This window comes from Physella acuta, unplaced genomic scaffold (assembly GCF_028476545.2).
Source record: "Physella acuta isolate Inbredline_101_S28 unplaced genomic scaffold, ASM2847654v3 ptg000900l, whole genome shotgun sequence".
Taxonomy (NCBI): domain Eukaryota; kingdom Metazoa; phylum Mollusca; class Gastropoda; family Physidae; genus Physella; species Physella acuta.
The window spans coordinates 273,314-300,383 of NW_026732417.1; the positions used below are offsets into that span (position 1 = coordinate 273,314).

Here is a 27,070-nt window from a genome sequence, read left to right on the forward strand (position 1 = left end):
ATCCTTTTATAGTACATTATCTGTAGTAAATAGAAAACAATTGAAAGACAATATAATAAGTTTAAAAGTTAATAAAGTTAATAAACACAGTTAAATATCCAGGAATTTGGCATAAGTAAAAACCAAAACAGGTTATAAATAATTTTATCATATTAACAGTATAATTGAGTAGCCTATATATGATATGCAAATGTTTTTATTTTATAACATTTATTTTTATAAAATGTAACTTGCATGTGGCTTCATAATGAAAAAAACCCCACATTTTTTCCCCTTTATCTTGTTGTGTTTAGTCAGAGATATGACTAAATTGACCTAAGATAAAGGGTTTGAGGTCTAATAGGTACTTTGTGATCGTGCTAAAGCATAAATGAAATGATTTAATTGAATTTTTTGCTGGATAGCTCAGAATTTCTAGTGTAAAATAGCTAATATCAATGAGCAGCTGTTATTACTATTACTATTAGGCCTACCTATTTTACTTTTCAACACCTGAAACACTTCTTCTGTAGTACAAGTGAATTTTGTTACTTTTTTCAAAAATCTTAAATAAACATAAAATTACCACAAAATGTGTTTTCTAGCATATAAATCTAAATCTATTTTATGGAATTAAAGAACAGAAAAAATATCCTGAGGATTACAGGGCAACAAAGTTCCTGAGCATTAAAGAACAAAGTTGAATATCTATTTTTATGATTTCAGAACAGAGCAAAACTTTGTTGATTAAAGTTCCTGAGGATTAAAGAACAAAGTTGAATATCTATTTGTATGGTTACAGAACAGAGCAAAACTTTGTTGATTTTTTCTCACTTTGTGACTTTGGTTCTGCAGTAGTGTATGTTTTAGTAGACCTAGTTGTTTCGTCTTTGGTATTTATGTCTACTAATTTAGTATTTGTTTCAGCTTTTTTATTTACTGATTGATTATTTGTTTCATCTTTTGTAAATACACCTAAAATAACAGTTCCTTGGTTCTCAGGGAAATCTTTTCCAATGGCATCATGTGGTTGCAGATCTGTTTCCTGTTTAGTCCTATTATTTTTCAGGTGTTGTGAAGAGTTATCCTTCTTGTTATCTCTTGTGTTTAGAGGAGTGGCTGCTGAGTCTCCATTTTGTTTTGTGTCTAGCAGAGGGTTTTCTATTCTGGTCACATGATACTGGGGGGTAAGCTTGACGGCAATCTGAAAGCAGGAGCATAAATGAAATACACAAAATACACTGTAGAATTGTTGCACCAGAAAATGTAGTTTATAACACAGTTTATTTGTGAAAGTGTGGTTAAGGGGAGAGCACTCAATGACTTCACGAGAAAATTTGAGATAATTTTTTAATGTCTCTGAGAGTCCATCCAGCTCTGAAGAGTGAATAACTCAAGTTGGGGAAACTTAAGAAAATTGAGCATACTAGTGAACACTCAATTGCTTCATATTCCTAAGTCAGTGTTACAAGTGAGCTTTATAATAGACCATCTCATCTGAAAGGGCATTTTACTTACTTTATTTCCATGGTAACTGTAATGTTTTTGACTAATATGTCTGTTCTTGTGACAAGTGACCATTGCATATAAAGGGATAATGTGGTTAGCACCATTTTACTTTACTTAACGTGAGTTAGATACCCATGGAAGCTGGGTGGACTCATGAATGTTCTATGGACTTGACACCAGGTTGTAACTCAGACTTCAGGTTAACAGTTATATGCAATACCATTCAACCATGCAATCTCATTATTTAAATAATAAATCACTATTATTTTAAATGTTACAAAACTATTTTTAGACTTTAAACTTTATTTTTTTTTAAAAATTATTTTTAGAATAAATATAATTTTTTTTCAAATAAATGAAAACTTTATAAAATAATATTCATATTGAGTAAAATAAAAATGTAATTAGGTAAACTCTTATAATTTATAAAAAAAAGGATTAACAATCATAAAACTTGTTTTCTCAACACTGACGAACCTCGTGTACCACTAGCTGGTCATCTTGTAACCCAGAAATATCATTGTCCAGTTTAACTATGTTGTCCAAACTACATGGAAGAGCTGCATCTACACCACTAGAAAGTTTAAAATAATTCAATTAACACAATAGCCCTGTAATTTTAAATAGAACAAATTTATACTTCATTGTTTCACATGCATATTTTTTTATTATATCAGTTTTTTTCTGAGATAAAATTTTTTTTTTGCTCAAGTTGTAAGGTAAGAAACACATTAAAACTTAGTGGGAAATATTTTTAGAGTAGACCTCAAACCAACGCTGAAAAAAATATCACAAAACTAATCCAGTTCACTGAGTAATGTAAAGTTTCCTTTTAAAACCTGACAGTCCATGGGTCAAGTGAAGTAGAGTTCACCTGATTCACTCTGCATATGAAGGGACAGTGTGGTCAGCCCTATGCCCAGCCACCTTTACTTTCCCTTATGTGAGTTCGGTACCCATCAGAGCTGAGTGAACTCAGGGACATTTTACTGACTCGAACCCATATTCAAACTTGAGACTTTAGGTTTAGCAGTCTAGGGCTCTACCGCTAGGCCACGCCATCCCACACTGATGGGTACCCAGCTCATAGTTTATGGAAGCTTATGTAGCTGTGACTTGTGCTGACCACAAAATCCTTTCATTAGCAGGAAGTCACAGATCTACAGGGTCATAGAAACTGCTTTAATTTAATACAAGTAACCATGGTACAACATGCGCAAACCTCCAAAAAATTATTTACAATTTTCCACGAGAGAGCAACCAGTAGAGTAGTTTTCAACATTTCTATAGAACAACAATAGGCGTCAGGCTAGGCTGCTTGCTCTCTCTCATCCTTTTCAATATCTACCTAGAAAGGATCTGGACTGATGCCTTAGAAGACCAAATTGGCTCAGTCAGCATCAGCAGACAGATTATTACAAACCTATGCTGATGACAGAGATGCCATAGCAGGTAGTGAAGGCTAGTGATTGAATTAGCACACCCATTGGACAGAATATCAACAACATATGGCATGGAAATCAATGTCGACAAGACAATGATCATAACCAACAACCCAAATGGCATAATGGCCAAAGATTGAAGGAAGTTCACGCATTCAAGTACCTTAGCGCCATCGTATCTTATGAGGGAACAAAGCAAGAAATACTTGCAAGAACTTCCCAAACAGCACTCAGTAAATTAACCCTTTAAGCGTGCGCCACTTGGCCTTACGTGTTATAAGTTATGTAACAGCAAAGCCACGATAGTGGCTTGGTGCGCTTTCAGGGTTAAGAAACACTTGGCGTGAAAAAAAGACTTCTATTTTTACTTCTATTGTGTAAGTTACCTTTGTGCCAGTACATAAACTGCATCATGCGCAGCAGCCGTCAGTGCCAGATTTTGAGAGGCCAGACAACGATATGTGCCAGCCATCCCATCAATGTCAACTTTATACTGAGGATTCTTGTTGCTGCTTGCTCGTTCTAACTGGCGCCACATGATGTCATCAAGGCTCACAGAGAAAGGCAGCATGTGAAAGTAGAATGGGACAGGAGCCTTGTGATCACACTGAAAATAAAATAAAAGGGCATGGTATTGAAACATTACAAAAAAATACAATGACCCTTAAATACTGTTGATAATCTCTCTTTTAAATTTTAATTCTAGGAAATGCTAAGTATAAAATTCAAAGACTAACCTGTATAAGATATATTATAGTTCTGTCTTTCACAGTCTTTTGTCTGCATAACACTGTGTGTAACTCTTCAACTAAAAGATGGGAAGTTATAAACTGGTCTGAGATAAAAAAGACAACTAAATCAGCTGTGTCTAAATGCATTCTTCGCTCTGATTGGTTGGTAGACTGCAGGTGACAGACCAATCCTGGGCATTCTTTCTTCATGATAGCAGCTGTTATTGCTGCCAGATTTAAGTGACCTGTTTCATAGCTGAATACAACCTCTCCTATAAAATATAACCAAAATAATGTTGTCGTTAGACTAGTAATCTTTAATCAGTAATTAAGTAAGCTCTAATTAGTAAAATAGTAAGCTATGATTAGTAAAATAGTAAGCTTTAATTAGAAAATAAAATATCAGCTCTATTTGTACTTAAGTAATGAACTCCACAATGAAAATCAAATATCTGACAAAAATTTTCAAATAATTTGAGAACTATAATTTAGAGTGTTGTAAAAAAAAACAACAAAACTCTACAGCATTAGCTAAACATCCTTTAATGTTTCAAACCTTTTAAGCTGTCCTTGGCTGCCATAACTTTTCTGACAACATGGCCTCCATCTAACTGAAATTTCTCTTTAAACTCCATTCCTCGTCTGACTTGCAGTTTATTCTTCAATATTTTTACATCTGGGCTCTAAAATAAATAAAATGTCAAAACTTTTATTCATAGGACAACGTGGTTACTTATTTAGGCATTTTTATAAAAAATCTACTCTGTTGTTTTAAATAGTAATTCTATACTTTTCAACTTAAGTTACTAGAACATTTTTAAAATTTCTGATATTAGTTTTCTGAGTGCTAAGAAAGTTAATAGAAAAAATTGTAAAACAAAAGGCAAGCGGTTAAGAAAGCAGCAATTAAAATCCTTATAAAAAAATGATTCAGCCTGACACCAACTTTTCTAGCTGAACAAACATGTTCAAAATTTAACACGTGGCTTATGCAAGAAAAAAATAAATTTACACGTGGCTTCTCTTTAGCTTTCAAGGCCAGGTGAACAAGTTCATCTGCCAGAAGGTCAAGGTTGCCATTTTCCTGTGTTACACTAATACACGGCAGTGAGGTGAATCTTCTGGGGATTGTCTTTAATTCTTCACTGAGGACAGGCACCAGATATACAGAGTCCTGAAAAGATAAAAAGTTTTTAAAAATATTTTAGAATATTTTTTTTCATTTAAAAAAATTTGATGTAAATCTTCTTCTAGGGATCGATTTTAATTCTTCACTGAGGACAAGCACTAGATAAACATTCCTGCAAAAATAAACTAATAATAAATTGGAATATTTTTTGTTTTTAAAAATATGATGTAAATCCTTTTCTACGGATTGTCTTTAATTTTTCAGTTAGGACAAGCACTAGATAAAGATTCCTGCAAAGATAAAAAGTTAATATTATTTTGGAATATTTTTTGTTCTAAAATGGTATAGGTCAAAGCTATTCAGACATTTTAGTTGAAAGGAAAAACCAGCATGACAGTGATCAGTTTCAAGTATTTGAAGTGTAGCTTACATTCTGATGATAAACTACTCTTTATAATGGATAGCACCTATCCTAAATAGGCAAATAATGAAAGTCAAACAATAGTTTCTGAAGCTCTACAACAACTCCCTTGGAGCAATGTAGCTCTTAATGAGGCAAATAATTTTACAATAAATGCAGCTGAAGTATTACTCTTACTGCAAACTGTCTGGCAAAAGTTATGTAAACTCTTCATTGTGTGTAAGGAGAAGATAAAAAAGTGGTACCAACAGCTGTAATGTTAACATACCCTTGCAAACAGTCTGGCCAGAGCTATGATGAACTCTTCATTGTGTGCAAGGAGAAGATAAAAAAAGTGGTACCAACAGCTGTAATGTTAACATACCCTTGCAAACAGTCTGGCCAGAGTTATGATGAACTCTTCATTGTGTGCAAGGAGAAGATAAAAAAAGTGGTACCAACAGCTGTAATGTTAACATACCCTTGCAAACTGTCTGGCCAAAGTGAACTCTTCATTGTGTGTAAGGAGAAGATAAAAAAGTCGTACCAACAGCTGTAATGTTAACATACCCTTGCTAATTGTCTGGCCAGAGCTATGTTGAACTCTTCATTGCATGTAGAAGACTGTATGTAGGGTGAAGATAAAAATGTGACCACACAATGAGACTTGTCCACAGCTTCATACAGGGCTTCCTGCCACAGATTGCCTGGTGGTTATAAATAGAAACAGTAAACCAACCTTTTTTTCTCTGCTAAACTCATGTGTTTTGATATTTAATATAAGCCTTATTGTCCACGTGTGAAACAACATTTGTTTCTTAAAAAAAACTCACATATTTTGATGTTCAATGTGAACCTTACTATTTACATGCAAATATAATATAAAAAATATAAATGTTTTAGCTAATGAAAAATTGTACCCAATTTATTAAGAAATTTTGATTTGTTTTTTTTGTTACTTTTCTTCTGAAAAACCAAAAATATAAACATCATTTGTTTTTATTTTTAATTTTGAATAAACCTTTTTCTTATTTATTTGACTGTTTAACCAGCATTGCCTGTATTGTCTTGTAAAACATGACATTTGTTTTTTATATATATATATGTTACGGTCAAAGCCCGAAGTGCGGCCAATGCTAGGATTGGCCAATCCGCGCATTGGCCGGCTCTCTTGGCCAAAGCCCGAAGAACTTAGCACTAAGATCGTATTGCGTACATTGGCCGGCCAATGTGCGCACTGGCCGGTATGTCCTGGCCAATGTTCTATCTAGACTAAGTTGTGATCGCATTTTCATTATTCTGGGTGCGTTTCATTGAGAGTAACGTATTGTTTAGCTCTTGTTTATATAGCATTCTATATGCAAGGCGACATTGATCAAAAGGGCCGTCAGACCATGAGACAGACTTTAGCAGATGGCTGTCAAAAGAAAAAAATGTAAATCCATGTGTAGTTTCCATATATGGGCTCTCGATAAAATATATACTGAGGAAGATCTTGAGAACATTGAACAAGAAATGGAGGTTGCCATAAATGCAACGACATCCTCAGCTAACACATCTACTGCCGTGGCGGAACGTCCAGACCAGTTGCGTGACAATTATGTGGCCAACAGATTCTGTATAGTTTGTGAAAAACATTGTAGTGCAGCTCATTCTTTTGGATCCTGTGGCAACGATGTCCATGCTATTTGTGGAATACCCAATGAAGCAGACGAAGGGTACGTAGGGAACATTACCTGCTGATTGTGTCACAACAAAAAAGACATCATGGAACACAGATCAGCAGCTCATACTGGCTTGCAAACTCAAGGTGCTAAGATGCTTAAAACATCAAATACAAAATTTAAAGATGGTGAAGTGGGTGACAATGTACGCATCCGTTTTCCAGATGTTGACAGAGGTCACGGTGATCCCCGAAGCGTGATTGCAGTTGTCATGAGCGTCGAGGGCGGTTTCTACAAATTAGGAACTGAACATGGTGTTCTAAAACAACTGTATGCTAGAAGTGAGTTTTCAATTCTTCACGAAAAACTGCTCTTATTGTCGTCAGTTGGCACTGAGGAAAAATCACTACGAACCATTGCATCTTCACAATCATTGACTGGGGGCCAAGGCTACACTCACTGCAATTGCACAACTAAGTGCACAACAAATCGCTGCAAGTGTAAAAATAATAAGCTGCTATGTAATTCTAAATGCCATAAAAGTTCAACTTGTTGTAACAAATGATGATATTGATTGATTGAGACTATAGTACAATAAAAAATGTTTCTGTCATTTACTTTAATTAATAATCGATAAAGACTTAATTTCAAGATCCTTACGGCATTAAAAAAAACACCAAAATCTGCTCATGATCTTCTAATTCGGACTTTGGCCGGTCGTCCCTAGCCAGATGATCTTCTAATTAAGACTTTGGCCGGTCCACCATGGCCAGTCCGCGGACTGGCCGGCCAAAGGCCGAAATCAAGAGCTATTTCAGACTTTGGCCGGTCCATCATGGCCAGTCTGTGGATTGGCCGGCCAAATGCCGAAAACAAGCAAAGTTTCGGACATTGGCCGACCTATGGGAGGCGATATTGGCCAATGCGCGGATTGGCCGGCCAATCCTAGCATTGGCCGACTTCGGGCTTTGACCGTAACATATATATCTAATAAAATGAATAACATTGACCAAGAAAAGCTAAAGGCATTAAAAGTAAATTTGCCCACCTGCTTTCAATTCATTCACATCAAAAAATATATTCAATTCAGGATTTTTCTTTTGTAATATTTGAGCCAATTCTTTGGGCTCTTTAACATGCCGATGCGAGTAGGAAATGAAAATATCGTAAACAATATTCTTGTTCTTGGCTAGCTTAGCTTTGTCTGTGTCATCAATATTGGAATCTACGCCAGTGTCAATGTGCTGATGCTTCACTGAGTCTATCACATCAGCACAGGCTTTGTTTAAAACTTGTTCAACATTCTCTCCTGGTTTGAGACATCTGAGGGTAAAAAAAAAGGTTTAAAAATAAACAAGTAAAATAGGCTATTGTAATAAAGCCCGTTGAAATTTTAACATTTATTCTGTCTGGTTACAACATGAAAATACAAAATGCATTTACTTCGTTTCTTAGTTCTGCTAGTATCTCTGTTAGGAATATGATTAAGGCTAGAATTAGGGCTAAGCTCAGGAAAACAACCATGATTAGTAAAATAGCCACAATTACTATCTGGTGATGTTTTTTAAGTTAACAAAGTCAATCATTGGGCAGATAAAGTAGAGTTCATCTATTTCATTTTTACACTGGCATATGAAGAGAATTGTGTGGACAGCACTATGTCCAGTTGCTAATGCCTCTCATGTACAAATTGAAGCTTTTGAATAAGCAATCAAAAGCTCTACCATTCAGTGATGTCTTCTCTATATTCACAAGTATTTTGTTTTCAGACCAGTTTATAAATATTCTTCATGGTGATTTATTTGGCAGATATTGGTACAACTTTAAAAATATAATTTGGCTTAAAATTTTAAAATCTTTAAGACCATAAATTATAAAAAGAACAACTAATTTAAAAAAAAGGATTTAATTGAAAAATCTGCCACTTGTTAAATTGACACAGAATAGAACAGAAATGGTGCTTGGCTTGAAACTGAATAATTAATTTTTTAAAATAAAAAAATGCTTTAATTAAAATATGCTTATTGGCGATAAAATGTGAAAGAAATGTATGTCAAATGACATTAAATAACAGGAAGAATTTAATTTATAAATTTAGTGTGCTTTCGGAGACTAGAATGTAGAAAACATGTATACGCACCTACAGTCTAAGTACTGCACAATGCTCATGTAGCTTGGAATGGATGATATAGTTTGCATGTAGAAAGGTAAAACAAGTTCCTCTTTTCTCAGCCTATTGCAGCAGAGGGCAATGTTAAATTGCTCTAGACATTCTTTTGATGCGATGTAGGCTGGAGTTAATATCACAATAATTCTGGCAACAAATAAGATAATTTTGAACAACAAATTATATTTTGTTTTAAATCAGCTGTGGTAATTATTTTTAGCTTTGCTTGTATGTAAAACAAATACACTGTTTCGTTAAATTTATTGAAATCTGAAAATTACGACTGGTAGCAAAACAAAATAAGTATAATAAAATATACCAGATGAAATATTACAAGACAGTAATCTCAAAACATTAGGTAAATGTATAGCTTATAATTTTAAGGTAGCATTTAACAAAATTTACATAAAGTACTTGCTTTTTAGAACTTTTCATAACATTGTAGATCTGCCTCTGCCAAACATCATTGTGGTTGAACTCAAAGATGTCGGAATGGATGCTAATATCTGAGCTGTGCTTCAGCAGATTTTTTTCAACATTCTTGGCGAGATGTTCGTCTTCAGGTGCATAAGATAAACAAACATCACACAACTTACTGTCCATTTCCTGAAAAAATATGTCACTTATTGATTGCAGGTAAGGCATATTGAAGCTTTTATTTTATCCTAACTTTAACCTTAGCCTTGACTTAGTAATACTGGCCTCTAGAATAAAAATTAATTTCAGCTTTTATAAGGCATTAAAACTAATATTAACAAAAATGCTGATATTTTTAAACTTTAAATTATAAATCATACAAATCGGTATGATAAAATGAAGTTACTAAAAAAAAACAACAAATGATGTTTCAATGATTCATCAGAATAACAAAAGGATTCAAAAGAAAGCAGTGAATAATCCTAGTGCAATTGAGTAAATCTAGTTTTTACAAGCTGAAAGAACAAAAGCTACATGGTTGGGTACAGTGAAATGAAGACTGCTGTATGTTTTCTATAAAACCCATCACCAACTGATCATGTACCTGCCATCAAAGATCTCAGCAAGCATGACAAAATATCAACTTAGGGACCAGAGAACTTGCTTTGATAAAGCCTGATGTGCTACACATCTGAGGAAATAAGGCAAGGCTATAAAAGCACTGGCCCAAAGGAAGATGAAGGTGCTAAATAAGAATCTACCCCCCCCCCCCCATGATATATTACCCCCTGCCAGGGACTCCTTCTTTTCCACTATGACATTCCATATCATGCTTTAAATTACTAATCTACTAAGAATTAAATATGAGTAAAAAATTATTAATAGAAGTTATTGGTGCAGATTCTCTCTCTTCAAAATAACACTAATATCCTTTGCTACTGTACTTGATGCACTCAAATTTCCCTTACACATGAACTCATTGAAGAGAAAAAAAAATCCATGATTGGATTAATTTTATTTTCCAGAATAGAATTTTACATTTTTTCAGATGATAAAAAAAAGGAAGTACAGCATTATAGAGGGTAAATTTGGAAATGACAGAAAATTCAGTACAGCTATATGGTAGGGTTAATTACCGTCATATTCTCCAATTCATTCCACTTAAGCTTCAGCTCACTGAAAAGCTTCAAGCAATTTGCATCTCGTTCTGACAGCTTTAGCGGATTGGTTGAGTACAAAACTATCTTCAAACACTGGAGAGGTAGCCCAGCCCTGATCCATTCACATGCAGCATTCACCATTCCTGCCATTACTGTTGTATAAGACTGGGCCTGTAATATATAAATATTTCAATCAAAACAAGAGAGTAGATTGTTAAATATTGCATTATACTGCTGATGTGAATTTATAGGCTAATGCCATGGAAGTCCAAGCAAAGTCCTAGGCAGCAAGTTGAGAAAGGCCAGATGTTGCCCATGCATCAGGTCAACTCTCTCCATACAGCTGATGGACCCAAAAGATTACTATTCATAAGTAATAAGTGTATATATATATATATATATATATATATATATATATATATATATATATATATATATATATATATATATATATATATATATATATATATATATATATATATATTTTAGGTGACTATTTACAGAATTTCACATTTAATCGGACCCACATGTTTGTGTAGTTAGAATTATATTAAAGATAATTTAAATAATTAAAACCTAGTACTAAACCTAAGAGTTAATAATAATACATGCTATATCAGATATACAATTAACAATTATGTATGTAAGGCTAGTCAATAATAATCAAAATGTCATGTTTGGAGATTTTCATACTACTTAAACAATTGAAATATTTTTAAATCATAAAAATTGACTTCTCTCAGCACTGTAAAAAGCATGTTAAAACTGCCATATTTGCAAATGTTTAAATGAGGTATGTTTAAATGTGTGATGACATTGTGCATGGTAAAACATGGTTCCATGTCTGATTAACCCTAGTCCCATCTTTCCCTATCTATTATCTCCCTTTGTGGTGAACAATGTTAAATTTGACTGTGGATGTATCGGTGAGAATGGCATCATGTACTACACAGCTAACCAGGGCTATTTAAACCCAACCAAAGGCTAACATTATGTGTATGGTCGCACTGCCTCTGGTTGTGCGGGTTTACATATTTTTCTTTTTAAAAAAAATGCTTACAGGCCTGAATGCTACTAGTCCATGGTTAGGACATAGGCATCTAGGCATATAATCAACCATGGGTCCGATCAGAACACACACACCAGTCCTAGACAAGGTGAATCCTAGATCCAGGACCTGATTAGATCATTGGCAACATCTGGTGGGCCATCTATACAGTTTTAACATTTTTTTATAAAACTTATCATATATAAACTTTGTACTGGTTATTATAATAAATTTTACATTAAATAATTCCTATTTTTTTATTTGCGTATTATAATTAAATGAAATAAATTGTTAATAGTTTCATCTTCATTCCTTGTGGAGCATCCTCTACATTGTACTTGGTATTGTTAATCTATATATATAATTCTCTTCATGGAGACCATAGAAAACACCACGCAGCTTAGCCACCACCCTCATCCCCATCTGTCAGGTGAGCTGTGGTTCACCCCGAATGTTTACAATCGTAGAGCCGGGTTAGTGATGGCTATTAGGGGCAGATAATTTAGTATTAAACTATTTGAAACAAAGGGGAAGTAACAATTTCTGATTGATCTTTTCTTTGTCTGTAAACGGCTGCTTTCACTGGGCAGGAGGGGGAGGGAGGGGGAGGGAGGGGGAGGGCGGGAGGGGGTAGTGTTGAATTCACACATTATGAATTGCTGATAAGCAGAAAATAAAACAACTAGATGGCGGCATATACTATGTCGCAGATCAGCTCGTAGTTTATAATATCAATACATTATTGCTGTAAAATTCATAACTGTCTTGAATAAGTCACCTGATTTCCTGTAGCCAAAAGGGGAGTTATCACACTGGACTCTTTACTGTTGAAGATAGGCATCATGGCCCGAAACATTTGGGAAAGCTGTTCTGTTAGCTTGCCAGAACCTCTGTCACTATGGATCAAAAAATGATTACAACAATAAAATTTGGATTGAAAATTACAAAAAAAAATATACAAAAAACATTATGAGAATGTTTTTGTCAGCATTAAATTTTAAAAAAAAACCTGTGATTCTTGATATAATTTAGTTAAAGAGAATTGAAAAAGTAACCAACTATTCAAAGCAGGCCAAGCGATTAAAGGGTAAATATGACTCCAGTTTTTGTGAAACCCAGCATGAGAAATGTGTTCGTAAATCTAGTTCCTTAGATGAGGCGAGATGTTTCACTGAAATGTTAAGATTCTGTTTTAAGCTTCCAATTAGTGTTCCTGGAACTGGATTATAGTCACCTATAAAAATACAGAACATTAAAAATTAATTAAAAAAAAATACTCTGCAGAAAGACAATAATATATTTTACCTATTAATAAAAATATTCTGATTCAGAATGTATATAGAGGATTTTAATATTACGAGCCGACCCGCAGCGTATCATACGCCGCTATTTAGTTGTTTTATTTTCTACTTTTCAGTAATTCATAATTTGTGAATTCAACAGTACCAATGCTGACACTGAAAATATTTGCTTTAAAACACTAAACACTAACCCCCCCCCCCCCCTTTCCCCTAACCCCGACCCTACACCCCCCCCCTCCCCCGTGAAAGCAGCCTCCTCTTAGTTATTTCTTAGTTACCTCCTGTAAGTTTAAAATCGAACTAAATTATCTGCACCTAATAGAAACCCGGCTCTAGGGCTCTACGATTTGTAAACATTTAGCTTTGTAAACATTTAGAGTGAACACCGCTCACCAGATAATGTGGGGGTGGGGTGGGGGTGGTAGTAATAGTGATAGAGAGAAAGAGAGGGGACTGCAAGGAGGCGCTTGCAGCTTGTTTTCTAACTGATCCCAGAAGAGAATTATATATATAGATTGTATTCCTGACAGTAAAATATAAGACACTTCATATATATATTATTTATGTAATAAATATGTATACACAATTTAATTGATAGCATTGTGTTCAAAACTTAAATCAAGAATATTAATTTTAAAATTTAAATTTGACTTTTGTGCTCCTGAGTAACACAACATTTTGGACTTTGTTGTAAACACATCTATTTTAAAAACATTTTGAAAATTAACCTTTGAAGAAAAAAATTTAACTTACAACAAAATGCAGAAGTAAATACAAGGTCAACTTTCTCTTCTACACTTAATTTAGTGATGTCTCCTATGAGAACTTGTATTTCTCTTGTTCCAAAAGGAGTTGACAACACTATTTTATCTTTCTCAGTTAGCGCCATCCTGAAAACATTTAGATCTATGTTTTAATAAAGTTATAAATAAAAGAACAATTATTTTAGTAGTCTAAAAGAAAAAAGTTTAAAAAAATGAATCTACTCCATAATGGATAACATCAAATTGTCATTTTAGAAATTTTAGATTTGTAAAAATGATGTCATCACCAAAAGTTTTAATTTACAGTGAAACAAATAATTCTGGGGGGGGGGGGGGGGGGGGGTCTATGGAAAAGGGGGGGGAGAGGTGTTTCTAACCACCCCAACAATAAGTGCCTTTTTGAACACTTCTCTTCAATACTTTTTTTGATTGGAGCTGGATTCTGGACACAGCATTACCTGTAGTAACTGCCTTAAAACATAAAATAATATTATTAATAGTGCCTGGATCTAGATCTAGATATAGTTTTTAACAGCAATTTTCATTCAGATCTAGATCAATAACTTTTTCTTAAAAATCAGTATTTATTCATTTTATTGCCATCATTGCTATTCACTATACTTCACTATAGCCTATATAGTATATAGTAGAATTCTATATTCTGTTGTTGTTAGGCCACTGTTTTTTTTTATTTATCTACAAATGGTTATTTAATAATATTTATCTCCCTTCCATGGTTTTTCAAGGGAAGCCACTCAAATATATTTCTAGTTCAGTAGATCTAGAACTAGATCTAGATCTAGAGATCTAGTACTACGTTGACAAAATCCTACTAAGTAGATCTAGACTTCTACTCTAGAGATCTAGACTAGACTTGGACTCGATATCTAAATCTAGATTCTAGATGTAATAAAAGTAGAGTCTATAGATTTTACTTCCTAAGACTAATTCACTAAAAGTAAGACCTATTGCGTGACTATTGCCGTGGTGTCAGTATTGGTAAGTTATTTTGGGGGAATTTTTTTACCAGTGTCGTAGAGAATCTTCTTTAAAATAATAAACCGGGAGTGATCTCCCCTAAGCTTTCTCGAATATTTTTATATAAAATAACAGGGGATGGAAACTCGGGCTATAGACATGATTTTTAATCCATTTTAAATACTTAAAACTTAAAGTTTTAAAAATAGAATAAAATCTCGTAGACAAAAGAATTGCACACCAAGTGAACGCTAAATAAAAAAAGTGCATAATAGTGCGCGATATTATTAGCACTTTAAAAATTTACATTAGTTTTTTGAGAAATCGGAAGTAGCGTAATTTACTAGTCTACTTCCTTTCAACAGAAATGACTCAAAATTTAACAGAAGGTAGAGAATTAGATCTTTTACTTACATGTGAAATTTCGTTTATCTATCTGAAATAGTACTCAAGTTATAGGCTTTTGAAAATTTCAAAGTAGGAAAAGTACCACTTCTGGTTATCGGAAATCGCTCAAAAGTTGATACGGATCTACGATTTTGATAAAATACTTTTTTTTTTTTTACTTATATATGAAATTTCATCAACCTAGCTGTAACGGTACTCAAGTAATCGTGTTTACACACACACACACAGACAGACACACAGACAGACACACAGACATACGGACAAGATTGCAAAATTATGTTTTTCCATATCAGTGAGATGTAAAACGTCGAGATTTGTAAAAATCTCGATTTTTTTTATTTGCACGATTACAAGACTTTCTCTATACTTCGTATATACGAGAAAGTAAAAAGGGGTGACTGTTAGGCTAGGTTACTGGACGGGACGGATACCTACTACCTAGATCTAGTACTGTAGTACTATATATAATATAATACTATTACTACTAGATCTAGATCTAGATCTTAGGTATTACTACACTACTAGTACTACTAGTCACTACCTACCAATTTTTTTGGTAGTTGAAGTTGGTAGTTTGTTAGTTAGATTTAGAAATCTAGATGATATTATAAAATATTGTTTGATAGTTATAAGTTATAGTAGGCCAGTAGGCAGATCTAGATCTAGATGATACTAGATCTAACTAAAATACACATTTCATTACATTACACTGTACACTGTCTATTACACACAACATGGCTTGCTATTTTAATAATAAATTAGGTTGGCATTTTGTGTCAATATCAGCCTTTGAACCTTGTCTGCTTTCTGTTTTGATCTCATGCTTTGTTATGTAATGAGTTTGATAAATGTGGGCTGTAAAGGTGGTTGAACTAATCATAACTATTGTTTCGATGAGTTGAGCAGCAAGTCAGATGAACTTACCATTTCACTGTAATTTAATGTTAGTATTTTAAAAAAACACGATGAAAACCGAGGACGTTGGAACATTAATTCTACGAAGTGACTACTCGGAAGAAGCTTTTTCTCCCCAACGTCTCCACTTAGTCAGCAAAAGATAGCTCTGCGCATGCGCAGTGACCTAGGGTTAGGGCTAGAATCATAGAATGAGGGTTAGGGATAGGATTAGGGCTAGTGCTAGGGTTAGGGATAGGATTAGGGCTAGGGTTAGGGATAGGATTAGGGTTGGTGTTAGGGTTCTGCGGTTGTAAACACACGCATGCGCAGTACCATCAAAAACATCGCCGCAATGGCAAATCGTAGTATCTCTCCATTGCGCATGCGTATCTTATTCCGGCTAGCATCGGCCTTAATTCTATTAAATGCTATTAATATTATGTTTAACATAATTACAATCTACATACTTGATACTAAATATTTTTAGATGAATTATAAAAATTACCATGCGTATACAAGCTACACACATTACATTACATTTAATTAATCCTAAGTTAATTTACACTCTCTGAATATTTAATACATAAAAGTATTAACACATTACATGCAAATATATATTTGTGAATTTTTTCCCGTGACTTTTTTTCCTGTGACTTTTTTTTGTGTTTTTTTTCCCTGTGTTTTTTTTTTCCTGTGACTTTTTTTCCTACAATCTAGTACAATACGCCTAACCCTAATTTCTAACCATAAAACCAGTCGAGATCACAATACTACTAACAACCTAACACACCTATTTTTGGAAGAGTCTATTATTATCAGACATCGGTTTCTAATATAAAATCATCCGTTACTTTTATATGCAGTTTTTGTTTAAGTTTAAGTCTTCTTAAACAATAATGAAGTTGAAAATCCCATGCGACACCCTAACAAAGTTAAAGTTAATTGATTGTTATGTTATTTTACAGTTTGGTGACACATTATAGATCAAGTAGATTGATAATCTCCTCATTATATATAGATCTCTAATAGTTAATTACTAGACTATTATTAACAATATTAAATCAGTCGGATAAATATTTTCTCTTTGTTTTTTTTTCCCACTCTGTATCAATGGGATTTTGGACCATATTTCAAGTCGACCCTTTGACTCATTGTATAACTTGCAGATCACAATACATTATCATAATCCCTTCTAAGGCCAGAACTAGATTAAGCTTGTTCAAGTCTGGCTAATTCAAAATTACATTTATGTTTTTACCAAATGAATAAATCTTTGTTTTCTAAAAAACAAAATTAGATGTCGTGGATACTGGTATAAAAATGCAGAAGTCTGTGTGGGAATTAACCAGTGAATGGTGGAATGAAGTGAGGTTAAAGGTCAACCATGGTGTTGTGTATATGGACTCCAGCATGGCGGAGCTACTTCACTGGAGTGGTGGTGTGGATATTTTACTTTCTTCAGGTGCCGTTGATGTGCGAGAATTTTCTTCCTTTGAGGTATTTTTTTCTTATTATTATGTATTGTATAATCTGTTGTTCCACTGTCAGTGGTGTACATAATATAATATTCAATTGCTACTAGAGTTATAACAATTAATGTAATTTGTAATAAAGTGCACTAAGGTATTGTTTTGCAGAGAACTTTTTCTGGATTGTATTCATAAACTAGGCTTAAGTTAAACACTATAATATTGGCAATATGTTTTTTTACCTGTATTTAGTGTTTTACTTTAATTTTAATTATTATTTTGTAAGTTCATGATAATATTTACACAATTTTAAATTATATTTTTAAAAAATAATTTAGTCTATCTACTACTTTGAATAGTCATTGCTTTATTTTTTATCACAAAAGAGTGCACAAGGGTCTCAGAAGAAAGGAGTTTTTATGACAAGTTCCCCATTATCAGGAGTCACACTAGACATCATTAGAGATGTGGTCACACAGAGCCACTTTCAGTATGTTATCGTCATGACAACAGTTAGTCCACAGCTGTATACCTCAGCTCAATCAAGCAGTGATAAGGCCCTGGAGGAGCTGGAGGAACAAGTTCTTGAATGGATGGGGAATATGGTAATTGTTGTTTGACTAGCTATCTATATATATAATTCTCTTCTGGGATCAGTTAGAAAACAAGCTGCAAGCGCGCCTTTGCAGTCCCCTCTCTTCCTCTCTATCACTATCACTACCACCCCCACCCCACCCCCACATGATCTGGTGAGCGGTGTTCACTCTGTTTACATTTTACAATCACAGAGACGGGTTTGGTGACGGCTATTAGGGGCAGATAATTTAGTTTGAAACGATTTTAAACTTAGAGGAGGTAATTAAGAGGAGGCTGCTTTCACATGGGGGGGGGGGGGGTAGTGTTTTTAAGCAAATATTTTCAATGGCAGCATTGGTACTGTCGAATTCACAAATTATAAATTACTGAAAAGTAGAAAAAAAAACAACTAAATAGCGGCGTATGATACGCAGCGGGTCGGCTCGTTTAAGTTATTATGTTAATTCTTATGGAAGAACAAGTTCTTGAATGGATGGGGAATACGGTATGGTTGTTTCACTAGTTATTTAAGTTTTATGTTCATTTTTATGGAAGAACAAGTTCTTGAATGGATGGGGAATATGGTAATTGTTGTTTGACTAGCTAATTCTTAAGGAAGAACAAGTTCTTGAATGGATGAGGAATATGGTATTGTTGTTTCACTAGTTATTTAAGTTTTATGTTCATTTTTATGGAAGAACAAGTACTTGAATGGATGGGAAATGTGGTAATTGTTGTTTGACTAGTTAAGTTTTATGTTAATTCTTATGTTGTTAATTTTTAATTTATCATCATCATTATCTTTTCCTGTTTGTGCCCAAGACACATGGGGCAGATGAAGTAGAGTTCATCTGTTTCAATGACCTACATATATGAAGAGATAGTGTCACATCGTGGGAAGCACTATTTTTTTACTTTCTCTAACATGAGTTAGGTACCCACCAGAGTGGGGTGGACTCAGAGACATTCTAAAGACATGAACTTGGGATTCGAACTCTAGACTTTTGGTTTAGTAGTCGAAATCTCTACCATACAACCACATTGACCCTATTTGGTATTCATGTTAATTCTTTAAGTAGTGAAGTTTTAATTAACAAAAGAAAAAGGTAAACTAAAACACTTAGAAAAAAATCACCTCTTACTTTACTGTTGCTGGTGTTGTTTAAATAATTTTGTTTGTCTGACTAAATAATAACTTTTCCAATCCTCAGAATTATACAGCTGAGATAACTCATATTCCCTTATTTGGTGCTGAAGTGTGTCCGGGTTTGTTTATCTCCCCTGCCTTCTCCCACCTCTTCCCCCTATTGTCTACAGATCTGAATCAGATAGCTTATCAGTACAGGAGTGCTACTAAAGTTAGTCACATACTTTATTCATCTGACAGCTATCATAAAACATTTTCAAAAAAGATATTTGCTCGATATAAATAACTTTTATAATAAAACTAAAAAAAAAATAACTTTGTCGGTAGGTATAAATTAATATATATCCAAGGAATAATATTATTAAAGTTAAAGAAATGTTAGCTTAAATAATGTTAAAATTTCAGACCTGGAAATCAATAAGCCTGATGAAGTAGAGTTAATGTTTTTATAACATTGGCATTTGAAGGGAAAGTGTGGTCAGTTCATTTTTAGCTGCGTTGGATTCAGGGACATTCTATGGACTCAAGTCTGGGAATAGAGACTTTTGGTGTAGCAGTCATGCGCTCTACTGTCTGACCACCATGTCCCATGATGTTTATGTGCAGCACATTAAACATAAACATTATTACTCGTTGGCAACCTTGTCAAAACAATATAAAAGGTTGTAAAAAAACCTGGTTGAAAGTATTTTAGACATGTATTTAAATACAAACTAAAATATGATGAGTCAAATAAAAAGTCTCATCTATTTATACAAAACTATTATTCTAGTTTAATCATATAAAAAATTTTTCATGCAGGATTCTAAACCTCTAGAGGAATTGAAAGATGTTGAGATGCATCATTTACCGGAGAAACTGCAGTTTGAATTAAAGGTAGTTGTGTGCTTAAGGATATATATGTATATATATATATATATATATATATATATATATATATATATATATATATATATATATATATATATATATATATATATATATATGATATTTATTTTAAATTGTTTAAAAGAAACATATGGTATTCCAGGACTTCCTCCTAGTAGTCTAGATAATTCTGATAATTGAAACTATTTTAAAGAAGGTGCTTTGTGTATCAGTAATTTATCCTGTTCATATGGAGATTTTAAGTTAATTTAAGAATAACATTTGGTGTAGCGTCATTTTCTTGTTTCAGTCTTTAGCAAGTGGACTCCATGCTCTCCTCCAGTGTATAGATGTAAGGGAAGATGTCTATTTTATTGGCAATACAAGCAGACTTGTTGCTACAGAGTTGGATGTTTATCCTCCTGCGAGAGCTCGGAGAAAGGTTAGTCAGAACATTTTTTGATAGGTCAGCTAAAACACTTTGGTCAGCTAAAACACTTAGGTAATTTAAAACACTTTCAGTTGGGTCAGCTAAAACACTTAGGTCAGCTAAAACACTTAGGTCAACTAAAACACTTTCAGTTAGGTCAGCTAAAACACTTAGGTCAGCTAAAACACGTAGGTCAACTAAACCACTTAGGTCAGCTAAAACACTTAGGTCAGCTAAACACTTTTAGTTTGGTTGGCTAAAACATCAAACTCAGTCTGACTTAAGTTATATATCATGGTTTAAAATTGTTTTAAACAGTTTTGACTTTTGTTTTCTTCTAACATACAAGATTATAACAATTACAATTCGGATCCTTAATGTCCTTCCCTCAGACTGTCCAGAACAGGGCGTCCCTTGTGCTGATAGACCGTAGCCTGGACCTGGCGACCTGCGTCACTCACCAGCTGGACACACTGCTGGACAAGCTGCTCAACACTCTACCTGCGCTACCTGGGCACCAGACAGACAGACTAGTTGACGTGCATTCCCTCACCAATGTCATCTGGTAGGTACAGAGACTAGTTGACGTGCATTACTTACTTAGAGTCTACTTGACTTGCATTCCCGCACTAAGGTCATCAGGTGAATGTTATATAATTAGGCTAGAAAAAAGTGGATGAGAATGAAATTTGCCTTTATTTATAAGAAAATAACTCAGGGCTTCTTTATGTAGTTCATTTAGGTCCTCCCTCAATCCAGAGGGTTAGATGAGATATTCTGTTTGATAATGATGTGATTTTTAGATCTTCAGATAAACTGTAGCCTTCACTTAGCTCAACAATTTAATGTCATTTAAAAACTGAATAAATCAATGTTTTATCTTAATAGATTGTATTGTCTTATACCTAACAACTACCATTTTCCAGCAAATATTTCATATAAAAAAATAGATGAAAATTTTTGTCTTTTATGTAGTAACAGCCATTTTTATTGTTAATATTTCGTATGATAAATTTAAAATAAATAGATGAACATTTTGTCTTTTATGTAGTAACAGCCATTTTTATTGTTAATATTTCGTATGATAAATAAATAGATGAACATTTTGTCTTTTATGTAGTAACAGCCATTTTTATTGTTAATATTTCGTATGATAAATAAATAGATGAACATTTTGTCTTTTGTGTAGCACGAACCAGTTCGCTAGAGTTATCCTCCCTGGAAGTTTGTCCCCCACCTCTTGCTCTAGTCAACCCACTCACCTCTTGCCACTTGTTCACAAGAAGCTCAAGGTAAGTAGAGCATTGCACAACCTACACACCACTGCACACCATATACACTTAACACTGCACACCATATACACTTAATACTGCACACCATACACACTTAACACTGCACACCATACACACTTAACACTGCACACCATACACACTTAACACTACACACCATATACACTTAACACTGCACACTTAACACTGCACATCATACACACACTTAACACTACACACCATAATGCTGCACACAATACATGCTTAACACAGTACATCATACACACTTACACTAGTCTATAAGACAAGTTTTTCTAGTCTTTAAAACTACTTCTTATATTGCCATGTAAATATTGTAATTAGCCAGAACAATTTTTCAATAACAGGAGGCGATATTAGATGTGAACCGCAAGCTTGTTGAGGCAGCTTCTGCTGAAAAACTTCCAATAAATTTATCTGGCAGGCCAGGCAGGGTCACTGCAGATCAATTAGAATCTACAGCCTCTCTGTTTAAGTGAGTTGTGTCCACTTTTGTTTTTACGGATGTTAGTAAAATATTAACCGAGTTTTAAAAAAATTAAATGATAGCTATCAAAAATGTGTTTTATATACTACATTATTTATAAATAAATATTTATAATTAAGAAGTAAAATTAAAACCTGTTTTAACATTTTGTTTAATGAGAAATGAAACTGTGGTTTGGCTTTATTCTTTTTTTTTATGAGTATATCTTAGTTAATTATAGTATATTGCAAAACATCAACTCTGTTTAGTTTAACTTAAGTAAAGTGTTTTATTGTTTAATTTACTTTTGTCATTCAGAGGTAAATATCCACTCATCATGAAGCACCTGGATTTGCTTCAAGTTTCCATGGCAACCAGCCAAGCTCTGAAGCATCCATCTTCTAGTAAAAACGACACAGCTGTACTGATAGAAAAAAACCTGACCCAAACCATCGCAGACTATGTGGATGATACAACACCCAGTGCAATAGCCTTGTTATCTAAGCTGATCTTGAAGGAAATGACTAAACCAGCTAATGAAAGGTGATTTTTATACTTGAAAAACTTGTATTAAATAAAATTTAAACATTAGGCAAAGCTCAATTTCTGTTTTATACTTTCACACATGTAAAAATTATACAAAGATTTTGTTTACTTCATATAAATTTGCCTTGTAATTTTAAAGTTGAAATTCTGCTTAATTTATGCTTCTGAAACAATATCTCTTCTTTTGTTATTGAACCTTTATTATTCTATATACCAATACTTTTAATACTTTACTTATTCTTTAAGAACTACGAGCCGGCCCGCGGCATAACATACGCCGCTATTTAGTTGTTTCTAATTTTCAATAATTCATAATTTGTGAATTCGACAGTACCAACGCTGACACTGAAAATATTTCTTTAAAACACTATAAGTAGCTCGTTAAGGACCATAACCCCCCCCCCCCCTCCTCTCCCCCCCCCCCCCCCTACGTTTAAAATCGTTGGCTCTGCTTGTAAACATTTAGAGTGAACACAGCTCACTAAAACCATGTAGGGGTGGGGAGGTAGGGAGAGCGTTTGCAGCTTGTTTTCTAACGGCTCGAAGAAGAGAATTATATATATAGATAGCTATCTATATATATAATTCTCTTCTTCGAGCCGTTAGAAAACAAGCTGCAAACGCTCTCCCTACCTCCCCACCCCTACATGGTTTTAGTGAGCTGTGTTCACTCTAAATGTTTACAAGCAGAGCCAACGATTTTAAACGTAGGGGGGGGGGGGAAGGAAGGGGGGGGGGTTATGGTCCTTAACAAGCTACTTATAGTGTTTTAAAGAAATATTTTCAGTGTCAGCGTTGGTACTGTCGAATTCACAAATTATGAATTATTGAAAATTAGAAACAACTAAATAGCGGCGTATGTTATGCAGCGGGCCGGCTCGTACATTTTAATACACATATATTGTTATACAAATAAAAATGTATATATCTTTTAAAATTTGATTTGACTATCTTTAGAATCATACCTATACTTTTAGAATCACATCCATGTTTTATAACTGTACCTATACTTTCAAGATTACAGTAAGATTTATACCTATTCTGTTTTTAAATGAGTCACTCCATTTCAATTTATGCCTCTACTTTGACAATATTCACCCACACATTTTGTTAAACCTTAACTAACAGCTTGATGTCCACAGAAACTTGACACTAGATGATGTCTTGTGTTTGATCACCTACATGTACGCTGTATCTGATGGGGAATGTGGGGATGAAGAGGAGGAAAAAACATTGAGGGTAAGTTTTTGTGTCAGTCGTTCAATTAATTTCTCTGTTGTGTGATGATGAAAAATATAAAATTTTATAAAATTAATTTCTAATTTAAGAAATGGAATGATTTACAAAAGATTGACATTGTAATTGATTAAATAAATAATAAATGAGAACTTTTATTTACACAGCCATTGTTGTTTTCACTGTGATTTTTAAAATAAAGAATCTTTTTGTTTATCTAAACAGGAACAGTTTGTTAAATGGATATTAGATGACACAGATAATCTGCCTCCACTGGTTAGACAGATTGGTAACTTACTTTATATAAATATTTTTATACTCTATTTTTAAGGAAATCACCTAACCATAAATAAATTGTGTAACTCATGAAATAAAAAATAAAAAACTACCTTTGAATAATCTCACTTTTAAATAGTCTAAATAACTGATACATTACCTCAAAAATTTTATTTAAAAGGCTTAATAAGCAGCAAATATGTCTATACTGAAACATTATTCTGAACATATTCCAGTATTTTTTTTTCATTTTTGTTACTTGTATTTTATCCAGTTGGAGACACAGTAAACTCCAGCATTTTAGCTGATCTTATAGAGAGGCTTTGGGAAAAACTGGATGCAGTTGCAACTGCAAGGAGCGACTTACAACAATTTAGGTATTTTTTTTTTACAGAGATATTATATAGTAATGTTCTAATCTTATCAAGATCCATACTGTTTGATCTAGTTTTATCTGTCTTTTCCCGTCAAAACCCAACACACCTGTGGCCATTCTCCGAAAGTTTTTGTTTCCGGTTCTTGCCAGTTTGTTTGTCAGTTGTGTGTCTCCACATCTCTCTAGGCCTCCCTTGTTTCTTTTTCCAGTGTGTAGTCCTGTTTAGCGCCATTGCTGGAGTCTCATTTGACTTCAATCTCAGTACATGGCCCATCCAACACCATCTTCTTTTTTCTTTAAGGAAATTGCTTTAAGTAAATTTGGAAAATGGTCTGGGACTTTTAATCTAATGATCAGTTTTTTGACATATTTCTTTTAGAGGAGTTTCTAGTTTCAAGAACCAAAACAAGTGCTACTCCATACATTTAAAAAAATGAAAATAGCTATTAAAATTAATGTTTTTCTGAAAATGTTTGATCTAACCAATATGGATTCCGCGGTTTGGGTTCATGAATTTATTTTTACAAACATATAACCTGCAACCTGGGCTAGTGATAGACATCTCAAATTTGGCTCACTTATACAATTTGAGGTTAGGTAATTGTAAACTTAAAAAAAAACAATTCCTCTTTAGACCTTGCGATCCATTGGGCAGATGAAGTAAGGTTCATATGTTTCTTGACCTTGGCATAGGAAGGGATAATGTGGTCGGAACTATGCCCAGCTGCTTAAATTTTTTTAACGTGAGTTAGTTACACATCAGAGCTGGGTAGAATAGGGACGTTCCATTGAACTTGTCATGCAACAAATATTTTTTTTGCTATTTTAGATCAGTGTTGGACCCAGGGGATGATATGACACCCACCAGTGTCAAGTCTTTGGCACGTCAAATTTTGGAGAAGATCGTGGACCCCAGCAAGCCTGATCTGTCAGATATTGAGTGCAAATCTGGAGGGCTGAAGGATCTACTGAAGTCAGGGTTTGGGTAGGTTGTAGTGTAAAGATCTACTGAAGTCAGGCTTTGGGTAGGTTGTAGTGTAAAGATCTACTGAAGTCAGGCTTTGGGTTGGTTGTAGTGTAAAGATCTACTAAAGTCAGGGTTTGGGTAGGTTGTAGTGTAAAAATCTTCTGAAGTCAGGGTTTTGGGTAGGTTGTAACATTTTGTTCATGAATGAAAATAATCCATTATTCCTATGGGTTTATATACAAATTTCATGTTATTGGATACCACCTAACTGTGAAAGTGTTTTAATTCAAAAATGATCTTCTCCAGATTTTTTAAAGGCTCAGGTAAGCCCCGACCTGGGGACACACCTCTACTGTTGCTGTTCTTCATTGGGGGTGTCACAGCAGGGGAGGTGAAGCAGATCAAAGAGGTGGTGGACAAGGCGAAACCACAGTTTGAGGTATGGGATAGATACATGGTTATTTGCACTTAGTGTGGTAGGAATATGTGTACATTTTTACTATACGGTTAGTGTTGTAGAAATATGTGTACATTTTTACTAATTAGTTAGTGTAGTAGGAATATGTACATTTTTACTAATTAGTTAGTGTAGTAGGAATATGTGTACATTTTTACTATACAGTTAATGTAGTAGAAATATATGTACACTTTTACTATACAGTTAGTGTAGTAGGGATATGTGTACATTTTTACTATACAGTTAGTGTATTAGAAATATGTGTACATTTTTATTATACAGGAATTTAGATATGCTTGATAATTACTGAAACAGTGCAGATTCATATATTAAAATTATCAAGAATAACTGAAATATTAGGGTCTGTTGTTCCAATTTGTTCATATATTTTTCAGGTTCTTGTAGGCGCCACTAGACTGTCAAATAAAGACACTACTCTAGAATCCCTGTTTGTTGCAGATAATATCAACTTTAATTCCTAGCTCATTTTTTTTTTCTCTTTCTTAGTTTAATGTGAAATTATTGTTATTTTTGTGTGTAACAAATTTAAATTGAGATAACTAATATGTGTGATATAGATATTATGTATATTTAAATATATTTTACTTGAAGCTGGACAGATAATAACATTTTTCATTAGCATTTGACTTGTGATATTACTTGTTGCTAAATTACTTAACTTAGTGTCATTGATTTTAAATGGTTGTTACAACTCAGTTTCTAACTGATGTGTTGGATGGTTGTTGCATTAGCATGGCTTATGAATTATGGTGTTTGATTAATGTGTGGTTGTGGGAACTGGTGTAGGTAAGAAAAACTGTTTTTGTAAGTAATTGTAAGGAAGACAAGTGCAGACAACTCCTGAATGTTTTTAAAATATAAAATATGTTGGGTTATTGTTCCTGTTACTTTTTTTTCAAGTAGGCTTTAAAATTACATCAATTAAAATATTTCAT

General features: G+C 33.7%; 2 protein-coding genes across 3 annotated transcripts; one reads left to right on the forward strand and one right to left on the reverse strand.

Moving 5' to 3' along the window:
- On the reverse strand, positions 1–19,273 carry LOC131953016 (uncharacterized). The gene is made up of 15 exons (XM_059315995.1): positions 19,182–19,273; positions 13,701–13,837; positions 12,706–12,880; positions 12,425–12,542; positions 10,575–10,769; positions 9,440–9,627; positions 8,995–9,168; positions 7,903–8,177; positions 5,761–5,897; positions 4,674–4,835; positions 4,218–4,344; positions 3,668–3,933; positions 3,317–3,537; positions 1,966–2,062; positions 1–1,183 (listed from the first exon to the last, which is right to left on the reverse strand). Exons 2-15 carry the CDS (start codon positions 13,834–13,836, stop codon positions 776–778), a joined length of 2,679 nt encoding a protein of 892 aa, XP_059171978.1. The 5' UTR covers position 13,837; positions 19,182–19,273; the 3' UTR covers positions 1–775.
- On the forward strand, positions 14,513–27,070 carry LOC131953014 (sec1 family domain-containing protein 2-like). Of its 2 annotated transcripts, XM_059315993.1 has the most exons (16): positions 14,513–14,669; positions 17,292–17,491; positions 17,850–18,068; positions 19,251–19,397; positions 19,988–20,062; positions 20,364–20,495; positions 20,876–21,048; positions 21,673–21,775; positions 22,138–22,265; positions 22,575–22,799; positions 23,945–24,041; positions 24,264–24,327; positions 24,589–24,691; positions 25,520–25,675; positions 25,964–26,096; positions 26,510–27,070. In XM_059315993.1, the coding sequence occupies exons 2-16, from the start codon at positions 17,315–17,317 to the stop codon at positions 26,594–26,596; spliced, it is 2,019 nt and encodes a 672-aa protein (XP_059171976.1). In that variant the 5' UTR covers positions 14,513–14,669; positions 17,292–17,314; the 3' UTR covers positions 26,597–27,070. The 2 variants fall into 2 exon arrangements, with proteins under 2 accessions (XP_059171976.1, XP_059171977.1); XM_059315994.1 differs by lacking the exons at positions 14,513–14,669; positions 17,292–17,491; positions 17,850–18,068 and adding an exon at positions 18,596–18,623.